General features: G+C 47.5%; 1 protein-coding gene across 6 annotated transcripts in view; it reads right to left on the reverse strand.

Annotated features, from left to right (window-relative positions):
* wdr90 (WD repeat domain 90) overlaps positions 1 to 14,431 on the reverse strand; it is a 104,614-nt gene that overhangs the window by 28,454 nt on the left and 61,729 nt on the right. For all 6 annotated transcript variants that reach the window (XM_068056293.1, XM_068056296.1, XM_068056295.1 and 3 more), the window contains 2 exons: positions 12,834 to 13,013; positions 11,609 to 11,706 (listed from right to left, as the gene is read on the reverse strand). In XM_068056293.1, coding sequence (XP_067912394.1) covers positions 11,609 to 11,706; positions 12,834 to 13,013 — 278 coding nt within the window. The remainder of the gene's footprint in view (positions 1 to 11,608; positions 11,707 to 12,833; positions 13,014 to 14,431) is intronic.

The raw sequence follows: 14,431 nt of genomic DNA on the forward strand, positions 1-14,431 counted from the left end.
TAGGGAAGGGAGAGAGGGAAGGGAAGGGAGAGAGGGAAGGGAAGGGAGAGAGGGAAGGGAAGGGAGAGAGGGAAGGGAAGGGAGAGAGGGAAGGGAAGGGAGAGAGGGAAGGGAAGGGAGAGAGGGAAGGGAGAGAGGGAAGGGAAGGAGAGAGGGAAGGGAAGGGAGAGAGGGAAGGGAAGGGAGAGAGGGAAGGGAAGGGAGAGAGGGAAGGGAAGGGAGAGAGGGAAGGGAAGGGAGAGAGGAAGGGCAGGAGAGAGAGGGAAGAGGGCAGGGAGAGAGGGAAGGGCAGGGAGAGAGGAAGGGCAGGGAGAGAGGAAAGGGCAGGGAGAGAGGAAAGGGCAGGGAGAGAGGAAAGGGCAGGGAGAGAGGAAAGGGCAGGGAGAGAGGAAAGGGCAGGGAGAGAGGAAAGGGCAGGGAGAGAGGAAAGGGCAGGAGAGAGGAAAGGGCAGGGAGAGAGGAAAGGGCAGGGAGAGAGGAAAGGGCAGGGAGAGAGAGAAAGGGCAGGGAGAGAGGAAAGGGCAGGGAGAGAGGAAAGGGCAGGGAGAGAGGAAAGGGCAGGGAGAGAGGAAAAGGGCAGGGAGAGAGGAAAGGGCAGGGAGAGAGGAAAGGGCAGGGAGAGAGGAAAGGGCAGGGAGAGAGGAAAGGGCAGGGAGAGAGAGGAAAGGGCAGGGAGAGAGGGAAAGGGCAGGGAGAGAGGAAAGGGCAGGGAGAGAGGAAAGGGCAGGGAGAGAGGAAAGGGCAGGGAGAGAGGAAGGGAAGGGAGAGAGGGAAGGGAAGGGAGAGAGGGAAGGGAAGGGAGAGAGGGAAGGGAAGGGAGAGAGGGAAGGGAAGGGAGAGAGGGAAGGGAAGGGAGAGAGGAAGGGAAGGGAGAGAGGGAAGGGGAAGGGAGAGAGGGAAGGGAAGGGAGAGAGGGAAGGGAAGGGAGAGGGAAGGGAAGGGAGAGAGGAAGGGAGAGGAAGGAGAGAGGGAAGGGAAGGAGAGAGGGAAGGGAGAGAGGGAAGGGAGAGAGGGAAGGGAGAGAGGGAAGGGAGAGAGGGAAGGGAGAGAGGGAAGGGAGAGAGGGAAGGGAGAGAGGGAAGGGAGAGAGGGAAGGGAGAGAGGGAAGGGAGAGAGGGAAGGGAGAGAGGGAAGGGAGAGAGGGAAGGGAGAGAGGGAAGGGAGAGAGGGAAGGGAGAGAGGAAGGGAGAGAAGGGAGGGGAGAGAAGGGAGGGAGGGAGAGAAGGGAGGGAGGGAGAGAAGGGAGGGAGGGAGAGAAGGGAGGGAGGGAGAGAAGGGAGGGAGGGAGAGAAGGGAGGAGGGAGAGAAGGGAGGGAGGGAGAGAAGGGAGGGAGGGAGGGGAGGGAGGGGAGGGGAGAAGGGAGGGAGGGGGAGAAGGGAGGGAGGGGGAGAAGGGAGGGAGGGGGAGAAGGGAGGGAGGGGGAGAAGGGAGGGAGGGGAGAGGAGGGAGGGGAGAGAAGGGAGGGAGGGGGAGAAGGGAGGAGGGGAGAAGGGGAGGGGGAGAGAAGGGAGGGGGAGAAGGAGGGAGAGAAGGGAGGGAGAGAAGGGAGGGAGAGAAGGGAGGGAGAGAAGGGAGGGAGAGAAGGGAGGGAGAGAAGGGAGGGAGAGAAGGGAGGGAGAGAAGGGAGGGAGAGAAGGGAGGGAGAGAAGGGAGGGAGAGAAGGGAGGGAGAGAAGGGAGGGAGAGAAGGAGAGAAGGAAGGGAGAGAGGAGGGAGGGAAGAGAGGGAGGGAGGGAAGAGAGGGAGGGAGGGAAGAGAGGGAGGGAAGAGAGGGAGGGAGGGAGGGAAGGAAGAGAGGAAGGAAGAGAGGGAGGGAGGGAAGGAAGAGAGGAAGGAAGAGAGGGAGGGAGAGAGGGAGGGAAGAGAGGGAGGGAGGGAAGAGAGGGAGGGAAGAGAGGGAGGGAAGAGAGGGAGGGAGGAAGAGAGGGAGGGAAGAGAGGGAGGGAAGAGAGGGAGGGAAGAGAGGGAGGAAGAGAGGGAGGGAAGAGGAGGGAGGGAAGAGAGGGAGGGAGGGAGGGAGAGAAGGGAGGGAGGGAGGGAGAGGAGGGAGGGAGGGAGAGGAGGGAGGGAGGGAGGGAGAGAAGGGAGGGAGGGAGGGAGAGAAGGGAGGGAGGGAGGAGGGAGGGAGGGAGAGAGGGAGGGAGGAGGGAGAGGAGGGAGGGAGGAGGGAGGGAAGGGAGGGAGAGAAGGGAGGGAGGGAGGGAGGGAGAGAGAGGGAGGGAGGGAGGGAGAGAAGGGAGGGAGGGAGGGAGAGGAGGCAGGGAGGGAGGGAGAGGGAGGGAGGAGGAGGGGGGAGGAGAGGGGAGGGAGAGGAGGGAGGGAGGGAGGGAGGGAGGGAGAGAAGGGAGGGAGAGGAGGAGAGGGAGGGAGGGAGAGAAGGGCGGGAGGGAGAGAGGGAGGGAGAGGGGAGGGAGAGAGGGAGGGAGGGAGGGAGGGAGAGAGAGGAGGGAGGGAGAGAGGAGGGAGGAGGAGAGGAGAGGAGGAGAGGAGGGAGAGAGGAGGGAGGGAGAGAGGAGGGAGGGAGAGGAGGGAGGGAGAGAGGGAGGGAGAGAGGGAGGAGAGAAGGGAGGGAGAGAAGGGAGGGAGAGAGGGAGGGAGGGAGAGAAGGGAGGGAGGGAGAGAAGGGAGGGAGGGAGAGAGGAGGAGGGAGAGAAGGGAGGGAGGGAGAGAAGGGAGGGAGGGAGAGAAGGGAGGGAGGGAGGGAGAGGAGGGAGGGAGGGAGAGAAGGGAGGGAGGGAGAGAAGGGAGGGAGGGAGAGAAGGGAGGGAGGGAGAGAAGGAAGGGAGAGAGGGAGGGAGAGAGGAAGGGAGAGAGGGAGGGAGAGAGGGAAGGGAGAGAGGGAGAGGAGGGAAGGGAGAGAGGGAGGGAGAGAGGAGAGAGGGAGGGAGAGGGGAGAGAGGGAGGGAGAGAGGAGGGAGGGAGAGAGGGAAGGGAGGGAGGGAGGGAGGGAGGGAGAGGGAGGGAGAGAGGGAGGGAGGGAAGGGAGAGAGGAGGGAGGGAAGGGAGAGAGGGAGGGAGGGAAGGGAGAGAGGGAGGGAGGGAAGGGAGAGAGGGAGGGAGGGAAGGGAGAGAGGGAGGGAGGGAAGGGAGAGAGGGAGGGAGGGAAGGGAGAGAGGGAGGGAGGAAGGGAGAGGAGGGAGGGAGGGAAGGAGAGGAGGGAGGGAGGAAGAGAGGGAGGGAGGAGGGAAGAGAGGGAGGGAAGGGAGGAGAGGGAGGAGGGAGAGAAGGGAGGGAGGGAGGAGGGAGGGAAGGAGGGAGAGAAGGGAGGGAGAGAAGGGAAGGGAGAGAAGGGAGGGAGAGAAGGGAAGGGAGAGAAGGGAAGGGAGAGAAGGGAAGGGAGAGAAGGGAAGGGAGAGAAGGGAAGGGAGAAGGGAAGGGAGAGAAGGGAAGGGAGAGAAGGGAAGGGAGGAAGAAGGAGGGAGAGGAAGGGAGAGGGAGGGAGTGAAGGGAAGGGAGAGAGGGAGGGAGAAGGAAGGGAGAGAGGGAGGGAGTGAAGGAAGGAGAGAGGGAGGGAGTGAAGGAAGGAAGAGAGGGAGTGAAGGAAGGAGAGAGGGAGTGAAGGAAGGAAGAGAGGGAGTGAAGGAAGGAAGAGAGGGAGTGAAGGAAGGAAGAGAGGGAGTGAAGGAAGGAAGAGAGGGAGTGAAGGAAGGAAGAGAGGAGTGAGGAGGAGGAGGGAGTGAAGGAAGGAAGAGAGGGAGTGAAGGAAGGAAGAGAGGGAGTGAAGGAAGGAAGAGAGGGAGTGAAGGAAGGAAGAGAGGGAGTGAAGGAAGGAAGAGAGGGAGTGAGGAAGGAGAGAGGGAGTGAAGGAAGGAAGAGAGGAGTGAAGGAAGGAAGAGAGGGAGTGAAGGAAGGAAGAGAGGGAGTGAAGGAAGGAAGAGAGGGAGTGAAGGAAGGAAGAGAGGGAGTGAAGGAAGGAAGAGGAGTGAAGGAAGGAAGAGAGGGAGTGGAAGGAAGAGAGGGAGTGAAGGAAGGAAGAGAGGGAGTGAAGGAAGGAAGAGAGGGAGTGAAGGAAGAAGAGAGGGAGTGAAGGAAGAAAGAGAGGGAGTGAAGGAAGAAAGAGAGGGAGTGAAGGAAGAAAGAGAGGGAGTGAAGGAAGAAAGAGAGGGAGTGAAGGAAGAAAGAGAGGGAGTGAAGGAAGAAAGGGAGGGAAGGAGGGAAGGAAAGAAAGAGCGAGAGAGAACGAACACAGCAGGAGCAGAGCTTTTAAAAGCTCGCCAAAAACTCAGAGACCAGTAAGATAGAGATAGAAAAAAAACAGTGGGAGCAGAGCCAGGGGAAAAATTGAAAAGTGACATCAGAGTGACGTCACATTCAACAGAGAGAGCAGGGTAACAGAAAACAGCTGGAGTCAGTATTCAGGTAAGCTTTTCATTTAATTGAAATCAAATATAGAGCAAGACTTGATCGATTTATTAGTATATAAACTAAAAACTAAAGCGGATTAAAAAACTAAAGACCAGTCGGAAATTTAAAAAACAAATTAAAATCTAATTAAATAAAAGAATGCAGGGCCAGGCGATGTGTTGTACTTGCATGATGCGATACATCTGTAGCAAGTGTTGGCTGCTCAAGGAACTCCAGCTCAGAGTTGATGAGCTGGAGTCTGAGCTTCGGACACTGCGACACATCAGGGAGTGGGAGGGTTACCTGAACACTGTGTTTCAGGAGACAGTCACGCCCCTTAGATTAACTACCTTGAATTCGGCCAGTGGTCAGGGACAGGAGGATGTGACTATGAGTGAGGCAGGTAGAGGGATCCAGGAAGTAGTGCTGTAGGAGCCTCAGCCCTTGTCCAACAGGTTCGAGATTCTTGCTCCCTGTGTGGACGAGAGCGGGGACTGTAGGGAGGATGAGCAAACTGACCATAGTACCGTGGTTCAAGGAGCCATTCAAGTGGGAGGAAAAAAGAGAAATGTCGTCGTAATCGGGGATAGTATAGTTCGGGGCATAGACACTGTTCTCTGTGGCCAGGATCGAGATTCCCGAAGGCTGTGTTGCCTACCTGGTGCCAGGGTTCAGGATATCTCATCTGGGCTGCAGAGGAACTTGGATTGGGAGGAGAAAGATCCAGTTGTCGTGGTCCACGTAGGTACCAATGATATAGGTAGAACGAGGATAGAGGTTCTGCTGAGGGAATATGAGCAGCTAGGGGCTAAATTAAAAAGCAGAAACAAAAAGGTAATAATCTCCGGATTACTACCTGAACCACGAGCTAATTGGCAAAGGGTCAATAAGATTAAAGAGGTAAATGCGTGACTCAAAGATTGGTGTGGGAGAAATGGGTTCGAATTCATGGGACATTGGCACCAGTACTGGGGAAGGAGGGAGCTGTTCCGATGGGACGGCTCCAGCTGAATCATGCTGGGACCAGAGTCCTGGCAAATAACATAACTAGGGCTGTAGATAGGGCTTTAAACTAAATAGTGGGGGGGAGGGTTCAGTTGCATGGAAAATTAGGAAGTCAAAGTTAAAGAGAAGGTAGGAGTGCAGGTTAGTGCTGAGGCTGATTGTTACCAGAAAATAAAAGGAAGGGACAGAAAGTGTGAACGTCATATTGCACCAAGGAATCGTACAAGAGTAGGGAAATTTGATAATAGAACGAACTTAAAGGCTTTGTATCTGAATGCATGAAGCATTCGGAATAAAATGAATGAGTTAACAACGCAAATAGAGACGAATGGGTATGATTTAGTGGCGATTACGGAGACGTGGTTGAAGGGAAACCAGGTTTGGGAATTGAATATCCAAGGGTACTCAGTATTTCAGAAGGATAGGCTGGAAGGAAAAGGAGGTGGTGTAACTTTGTTAGTAAAGGAAGAGCTCAGTGCTGTAGTGAGAAATGATATAGGCACTGGAGATCAAGACGTAGAATCAGTCTGGGTAGAACTAAGAAGTAGCAAGGGAAAGAAGACCCTGGTGGGAGTAATCTATAGGTCCCCAAACAGTAGTTCCGCAGTGGGGCACAGTATAAACCAGGAAATACTGGGGGCTTGTAAGAAAGGAACGGCAATAATCATGGGTGATTTCATTATGCATATAGACTGGATTAATCAAATTGGCAAGGGTAGCCTCGAGGGAGAGTTCATTGAATGTATTAGAGATTGTTTTTTGGAGCAATATGTTTTGGAACCGAGCAGGCTATTCTATATTTATTATGTAATGAGGTGGGATTGATTAATAATCTCATAGTTAAGGATTCTCGAGGGAAGACTGATCATAGCATGCTAGAATTTCAAATTCAGTTTGAGGGCGAGAAACTGGAGTCCCACACTAGTGTTTTGGAGTTAAACAAAGGTAATTACATAGGCATGAGGAGATTTGGCAGGAAGACTAAAAGGTAGGACAGTTGATGAGCAGTGGCAGATGTTTAAGGAGACATTCAATTCCTCCCAACTAAAATATATTCCAGAGAGGAAGAAAGATTGTAAGTGGGGGAAAAAACATCCATGGCTAAGCAAGGAAGTTAAGGACAACAAAGACAAAAACTAAGGCATACCATATTGCAAAGGTCAGTGGCAGGCTGGAAGATTGGGAAACTTTTAAAGATCAACAAAGGGTTACTAAAAAAGTAATACAAAGAGAAAAGGTAAGTTATGAAATAAAACTAGCGCAAAATATAAAAATGGATAACAAAAGCTTCAATAAGTATATAAAAGGGAAGAGAGTGGCTAAAGTGAATGTTGGTCCCTTGGAGGATGTGACTGGGGAGTTAATAGTGGGGAACTCAGAAATGGCGGAGACACTAAATCAGTATTTAGCCTCAGTTTCTAAAGTGGAGGACACTAGTACCACCCCAATAGTAACAGGTAATGCAGAGGTTATAGAACGGGAGGAACTTAGAACAATCACCACCACTAGGGAAAAGGTACTGAGCAAACTATTGGGATTGAAGGCAGACGTCCCCGGGGCCTGATGGCCTACATCCTAGGGTCTTAAAGGAAGTGGCAGCAGAGATAATGGATCCATTGGTTATAATATTCCAAAATTCCCTGGAGACGGGAAAGCTTCCAGTCATTTGGAAAAAAGCTAATATAACGCCCTTATTCAAAAAGGGAGGCAGAAAGTAGGAAACTATAGACCAGTTAGTTTAACATTTGTCGTTGGGAAATTGTAAGAATGCATTGTTAAGGAAGTAATAACAGGACATTTAGAAAGTCAAAACGCAATTCATCAGAGTCAGCATGGTTTTATGAAGGGTAAATCGTGTTTGCCTAATTTGCTAGAGTTCTTCGAAGATCTAACAAGTAAAGTGGATAATGGGGATCCTGTAGACGTAGTATATCTGGACTTCCAGAAGGCATTTGATAAGGTGACGCACAAAAGGTTAATACACAAGGTAAAATCACATGGGGTTAGGGGCAATTTATTAGCTTGGATAGAGGATTGGCTAACCAACAGAAAACAGAGAGTTGGGATAAATGGGTCCTTTTCTGGTTGGCAAGATGTAATTTGTGGGGTGCCACAGGGTTCGGACCTCGGGCCCCAACTATTTACAATCTATATTAATGACTTGGATGCAGGGATAGAGGGTACTATAGCCAAATTTGCAGATGACACTAAAATAGGTGGGAGAGTAAGTTGCAATAAAGAAATATACAAATGGATATGGATAAGTTAGGTGAATGGGCCAAAATTTGGCAGATGGAGTTTAACGTGGATAAGTGTGAGGTTATCCATTTTGGTCGGAAGAATAGAAAGGCAAATTATCTAAATGGAGAGAAACTTCAGAGTGCTTTGGTGCAGAGAGTTCTGGGTGTCCGCGTGCACGAATCGCAGAAAACTAGTATGCAGGTGCAGCAGGTAATGAAGAAGGCAGATGGAATTTTGGCATTTATTGCGAAAGGAATAGAGTATAAAAGCAGGGAAGTGTTGCTGCAACTGTACAGGGCATTAATGAGATCGCACCTGGAATATTGCGTACAGTTTTGGTCCCCTTGAGGGGGAGATGTAGTTGCATTGGAGACAGTTCAGAGGAGGTTCACTAGATTGATTCCAGAGATGAGGGGTTTGTCTTATGAAGAGAGATTGAGCAGTTTAGGCCTTTACTCTCGAGTTTAAAAGAATGAGAGCAGATCTAATTGAGGTATATAAGATGATTAAGAGAATTGACAAAGTAGACGTAGAGAGGATGTTTCCTCTGGTGGGGCAATCTAGGTCATAGTTTTAGGATAAGGGGTAGCAGATTTAAAACAGAGATGAGGAGAAATTACTTCTCTCAAAGGGTCGTGAGTCTGTGGAATTCACTACCCCACAGTGCGGTGGATGGTGGGACATTGAGTAAATTTGAGGAGATCGACAGATTTTTAATTAGTAATGGGTTGAAGGGTTATGGAGAACGGGCAGGAAAGTGGAGTTGAGGCCAAGATGAGATCAGCCATGGTCGTATTGAATGGCGGAGCAGGCTCGAGGGGCTGAATTGCCTACTCCTGCTCCTAGTTCTTATGTTCTTAGACACAGTACTCCAGAGTGGAGCTAAACTAGTGTTTTATATTCTATGCCTCTAGTTATAAAGTCCAGGATGACATATGCTTTATTTACTGCTTGGTTAACTTGTCCTGCCACCTTCAAAGATTTGTGCACAAACACCCCCCAGGTGTCACTGTTCTTGCTCCTTAGAGTCATAGAGTCGTACAGCATGGAAACAAACCCTTCGGCCCATCGCGTCCATGCCAACCATAATGCCCATCTATACTAATCCATATCCCTCTATGCCTTGCTCATTCAAGTACCTGTCCAGATGCCTCTTAAATGTTGCTACTGTTCCTGCTGGCAGCTCATTCCAGATACCCACTATTCTTTGTGTGAAACATTTACCCCTTTGATCCCCTTTAAACCACCTCCCTTTCACCTTAAATCTATGCCCTCTAGTTTAAGTCACCCCTACCATGGGAAACAGACTCTGGCTATCTACCTTATCTATGTCTCTCATAATTTTATATACCTCTATCATGTCCCCTCTCAGCCTCCTTCGCTCCAGGGAAAACAGACCCAGCCTATCCAATCTCTCTTTATAACTCAAGCCCTCCAAACCTGGCAACATCCTTGTGAATCTTTTCTGCACCCTCTCTAGCTTAATCACATCTTTCCTGTAGTGCGGCGACCAGAACTGCACACAGTACTCCAAATGCGGCCTAACCACCACTATGTCCAACTGTAACATGACGTCCCAACTCTTGTACTCAATGCCTCTTTAAAATTGTACCATTTAGTTTGTATTGTCTCTCCTCATTCTACCAAAATGCATCACCTCACACCTTTCCACGTTGAATTCCATCTGCAATGTGTCTGCCCATTCCACTGGCCTGTCTGTGCCCTCTTGAAGTGCATTACTATATTTCCTTCACTGTTTACTACCCTTCCAAGTTGTGCATCATCTACAAATTTTGAAATTATGCCCCGTACCAAGTCCAAGCATCAATATAGATCAAAAACAGCAGTGGTTCTATTACTGAACCCTGAGTAACATCACTGCCACTCAAGACAACTCTGTTTTCTATTACTTCACCACTTTTGTATCCATGCTGCTATTGCTCCTTTGATCCCATGACAAAGCACTGCAATGACACAGAAATTTAAGACATCCATCTCACACTCAAGATATTGTACCAATACAGTCCTAATCTAAACTCCCTGTCCAATAGGCAGGAAAAACCTTTGAATACATTGATCACCATGCCAGATGTCAAATCGCTTGTATTTGCAAATCAGTGCTGGCCAGCAGTCAGCCTATCTTTCTGCCCCTTGTGTGGTGCTGAATAACAGATTAGAGCATTACCAACATCAGTGTTTTTTTGGATCAAATATGAAACCAAAAATGTGTTCAGGTAGATATTAAAGATCCCTTGGCATGATTTCAAAGAGAAGCATGAAGTTGTTCTGATGTGTTGGTAAACGTTTCTCCCTTAATCACCATTGCCAAAAACTGCTGTTTAAGAGGATCTTATTCTGGGCAAAATAGTGACTTTACTTCTAAGTAACTTAGATGAGAGCCGTGGAATATCGCAGAGACATTTCTTAGAGATATGACCAAGAGCTACACAAGTACAGATTTTGTTTTCTTCACACAACTTATCAAGACACCTTTTTCATCATAGTCACAAAATTGATTTTCTTTTGTTTTGGATGACCCTCTCCCTCTTTCCTTCTCTCCTGAAGTTGGTGCATTCATCTGGGGTACAAATCCATAGCCATTAAGTACCCTCTCATAACTCAGCCAAATAGCCAATATTTAAGTTTAAGCCTGAAAAGTGAGTATTATCAAGCCTTTCGACTATGGGATGTAGGGAAGCATCACATCCCATGGCGGCACAGTGGCGCAGTGGTTAGCACTGCAGCCTCACAGCTCCAGGGACCCGGGTTCGATTCCGGGTACTGCCTGTGTGGAGTTTGCAAGTTCTCCCTGTGTCTGCGTGGGTTTTCTCCGGGTGCTCCGGTTTCCTCCCACAAGCCAAAAGACTTGCAGGTTGATAGGTAAATTGGCCATTATAAATTGTCACTAGTATAGGTAGGTGGTAGGGAAATATAGGGACAGGTGGGGATGTTTGGTAGGAATAGGGGATTAGTGTAGGATTAGTATAAATGGGTGGTTGATGTTCGGCACAGATTCGGTGGGCCGAAGGGCCTGTTTCAGTGCTGTATCTCTAAAAAAAAAATCCAAGCCTGACCCTGTTCTCATGAGATCTCCAGACACATGCACTTCGACCTGAAATCACAGGATAGCTCTCACAGCACAAAACTTGGCTAATTTTCACCCTACTGTAACTCAAAGCACAGGAAAATTCCACTAATACCTGAAAGGTTAAACTTCAAATACAAGTCTAATAGCCTAGTGAGAATGGCAAACTAGCACTACAGAAATGGGCCCAGTGTGCCTGGTCTCAGCCATTTGTCAGGGAGTGGAGGAAAAGCATAAAAAGCAAGTGATTATGCAAACAATTGCAGGCTGTTTGCCCAGGCAGCTCCAAACTGGAAGCAGATCAACTGCCCCCATTTAGTTGAGAGGATGAGAAAAAAGTGATAGATCACTTATTTTGCTTGAAGCAACTTTTACAGCTTAGCAAATAGGAATTTGATGCTCTATGAAATATAGCTAAATTCAGAGGTGAGATCTTCCTGCCTTTTTGAAAACAAAATGTACACATAAAAAGCAATTCTACAATCTCCATCTCCATATTCTGCAGTAATATAAAGGGATAAGGCTTCAAAGATGGAGGACGAAAAAAAGGCTTCAATTCTACGTGGTTGTCTGACAATGATAAGGAACTCAAACTTTCTGCTACAGGCTGATAGTGGGTGATAGGTGATGCATGGTCAACCCAAGCAAATTAGCATAATACAGTTCCCTACCAGACAGAATACATTCTCGGGTCTCATGAAGTCTGGAACTCTGGTACCAGAGAAGATAGGCAGGGTTCTTGACAGTTATGGCACTTGTTCGTCCAAGTTTTGTGTGTATTTGGATTCAATTGGATACAAAGTGAGTACGTGGTCAAAACCACATAAAATACCAGCCAATTAAACCGGCTCTGGGTTTTCCTAGGGTATTGCAATTATATACAAGTATTATCTCACTAATAAAACCCACAGGAATTAAGGGCATTAAATGTACCTGAGACACAGACGAGGTTTTGAACTGAGCAGTGAAATGTTTGTATGAATCTGGCCGTGTACAATTGTGTGGAAAATCTCCATCTCCAAGCAGGGATGCTATGAAAGAAATGTGCGTTAAAATCAAAATGCACTCAAGTAAACATCTGCAACTCGGTCATGTACTTTTGAGATCAACAGCAATGGATACAGCTATGATGGAAAAACATATTTACATATTCTCGGCAGATGCACTTGTTCATATGAATGTGCAGAATTTATTCTAAATATAAATCATAGTTCCACAGGAGGGATAATCATGTTGTCAATGTTAGATATGCAGATAAATGTGACTGCACCAAGTTGTCATAATCTACAGAATGTGTTTAATGCAACTTTACAAAGAAAGTACAGCATGATTTGATGCATGCAAAAGCAACAGAAAAAAAAAGCCATTTTGTTCTTTTGTTGAGAAGAACAAGAGGTTTTTGTCCCTCTACTGGAAAATCTGTATATGGAGTTGTGAAAACCTTTATATATTAATAAGGTGGGATGAATTTCTTCAACTCGAGCAAAGTTATCAATATTAAAACTGCCATGGTCATCAGATACAAATAGGTATAAACTTAAATATGGAGGGAAATCAGCAGCACAAACTCCTCTACCTCTCGCACTACAGGCTTATGCCTTTCCCTGTGTTCTTTAGGCAACATTTATTGCCAATGGAGATTTGATAGCTTACAGGTGTTTTTGTTGCAGACTTGATTTAAAATTTAAAAGCCCAAGCTCTCCAACAGTGATGCTAGTGCTATTGGTGGTACCCAGTGCAAGTCTATATCAGAGAGTCCCAGTTTATGTAGCTTATACTGCAATAGAGTCCTCTCAATTGCAGCAACTTTGAGTACGAGCAGCTACTGCCCGATGATCTGAAAAATGGAAGGTTTAAAAAAATCTAATTAAGCTTTAATAACATTTGATAAAATAACTTGTGATGCAAACTATAAACTGATTTATGTACATACAACTTTCCACGTTGAAAACTTGTTTCAAAATAACTCACAGGCAGACAAGAGAAAGAATCAAGTATCCAAATCAGACGGATTTATGCACACCACCACTGCAACTTCTCCTGATTGCTGCACTGGCTACTTACATAATAAGCAGAGGATAATAACTGGATGTGGTAGGGTGGAGTTGGGGAAGGTGAGGAAGCAAAGGAAATGGGTGACTTGCATCTGTTGAACTACCTGGTTCATCCAGCTCTTCCTGGTGCTCCTGAAGAGAAATAGGTCTCAAGAAAGGTGACACATCCTCTCCACAATGCATGCTTTCATGAACTTGAAGGAATGAGTCCCCACTTCTTCTAACTGTGGTTGAGTCATCTTTCTGATTGTGGTCTTCTTTATTATCAGCATCAGACAAAAACACTTGGAGGAAAATTATAGCACAGAAACTTAGTATCAGCCAAATCAATTGACAGAAAATGTAAAATTTGTGCAAACTACCACCTGCTATTTGCAGTCATAAATCACATATTAAACTATAAAGTAAACAATAGTAACTGTGCCAGCTAAACAGCTGATTCATTAGAGCAAAACAAGTATTTTAGACAGTAGCCAATCAGGAGGAACTTCATATTTCAAAATTCATTTTCCAGGTTTAAAATACTTGGTAAAAAAAAACTGAAATCCAGATCAGTTGTTTGAGTCATGTTGCAAAGCCAAGGTCTGTTAATATTGGGGGATGGGGTTTGCCAGGTTTGGCTATGTTAAGCCAGAGGGCAGCCCAGGACATTGGGTTCAATCTGTATGTAGCACTTTTTTTTGGATCATTGGTCTCTTGCCCACAGCATTCCTGACCACTGGCCTCCTCCCCGACCCCAAACATGCTATTTTAAAGCCACTATTATTGCTCTCCAAACCTACCCTATTTCTCTATTGTTAACCTTAAAGAAAATAGTGCGCATTAGTGTGTTTACTGACTTAATCGGTTTTAATGGACGGCACAGTGGCGCAGTGGTTAGCACCGCAGCCTCACAGTTCCAGCGACCCGGGTTCAATTCTGGGTACTGCCTTTGTGGAGTTTGCAAGTTCTCCCTGTGTCTGCGTGGGTTTCCTCCGGGTGCTCCGGTTTCCTCCCACATGCCAAAGACTTGCAGGTTGATAGGTAAATTGGCCATTATAAATTTCCCCTAGTATAGGTAGGTGGTAGGGAAAATATAGGGACAGGTGGGGATGTGGTAGGAATATAGAATTAGTGTAGGATTAGTATAAATGGGTGGTTGATGATCGGCACAGACTCGGTGGGTCGAAAGGCCTGTTTCAGTGCTGTATCTCTAAATAAATAAAAAAAATAAAGAAAACTCCAATAAAAACAAAAATGGTCTTAAAATGTTCAGACGTTTTGTCATGGAACTGTATCTTTTTTCTCCTCGGAATAAAACACTGTGTCTTTAAGAACCTTTTTAAAACAGTGTACCTTTAAGACAGGGAGAGAAGCTTTTGGATTTCTAAGGCACAGTGTGCCAGCTGCATTTTGTTACCTAGGCGATAGCAGGAGAGGTCACATGGTATGTTTCCACTTAACTGTGTAAAAACCAGTCTGAACCAGTTTTGAGAGACTCTCCAGCGAAGCGTGCTACTGAAGAGAAGAGCTGTCTATTTTTCTCAGCAAAAATTCTACAAGGAGCTACAGGCGAAGTTAATTGCCTGAGGAAAAAAGCCCTTTTGTTTTTTTGAAGAGACCATTTGTACTACTGAAGTAAAGGTTCGACTGAGACTGTCAGTTTTAAAATTCAAGTTGACCTTTTGCTGTGTTCATCGTGAAAGAACTGTTTGATGCCCGC

This window comes from Heterodontus francisci, chromosome 24 (genome assembly GCF_036365525.1).
Source record: "Heterodontus francisci isolate sHetFra1 chromosome 24, sHetFra1.hap1, whole genome shotgun sequence".
In the NCBI taxonomy this organism is placed as follows: domain Eukaryota; kingdom Metazoa; phylum Chordata; class Chondrichthyes; order Heterodontiformes; family Heterodontidae; genus Heterodontus; species Heterodontus francisci.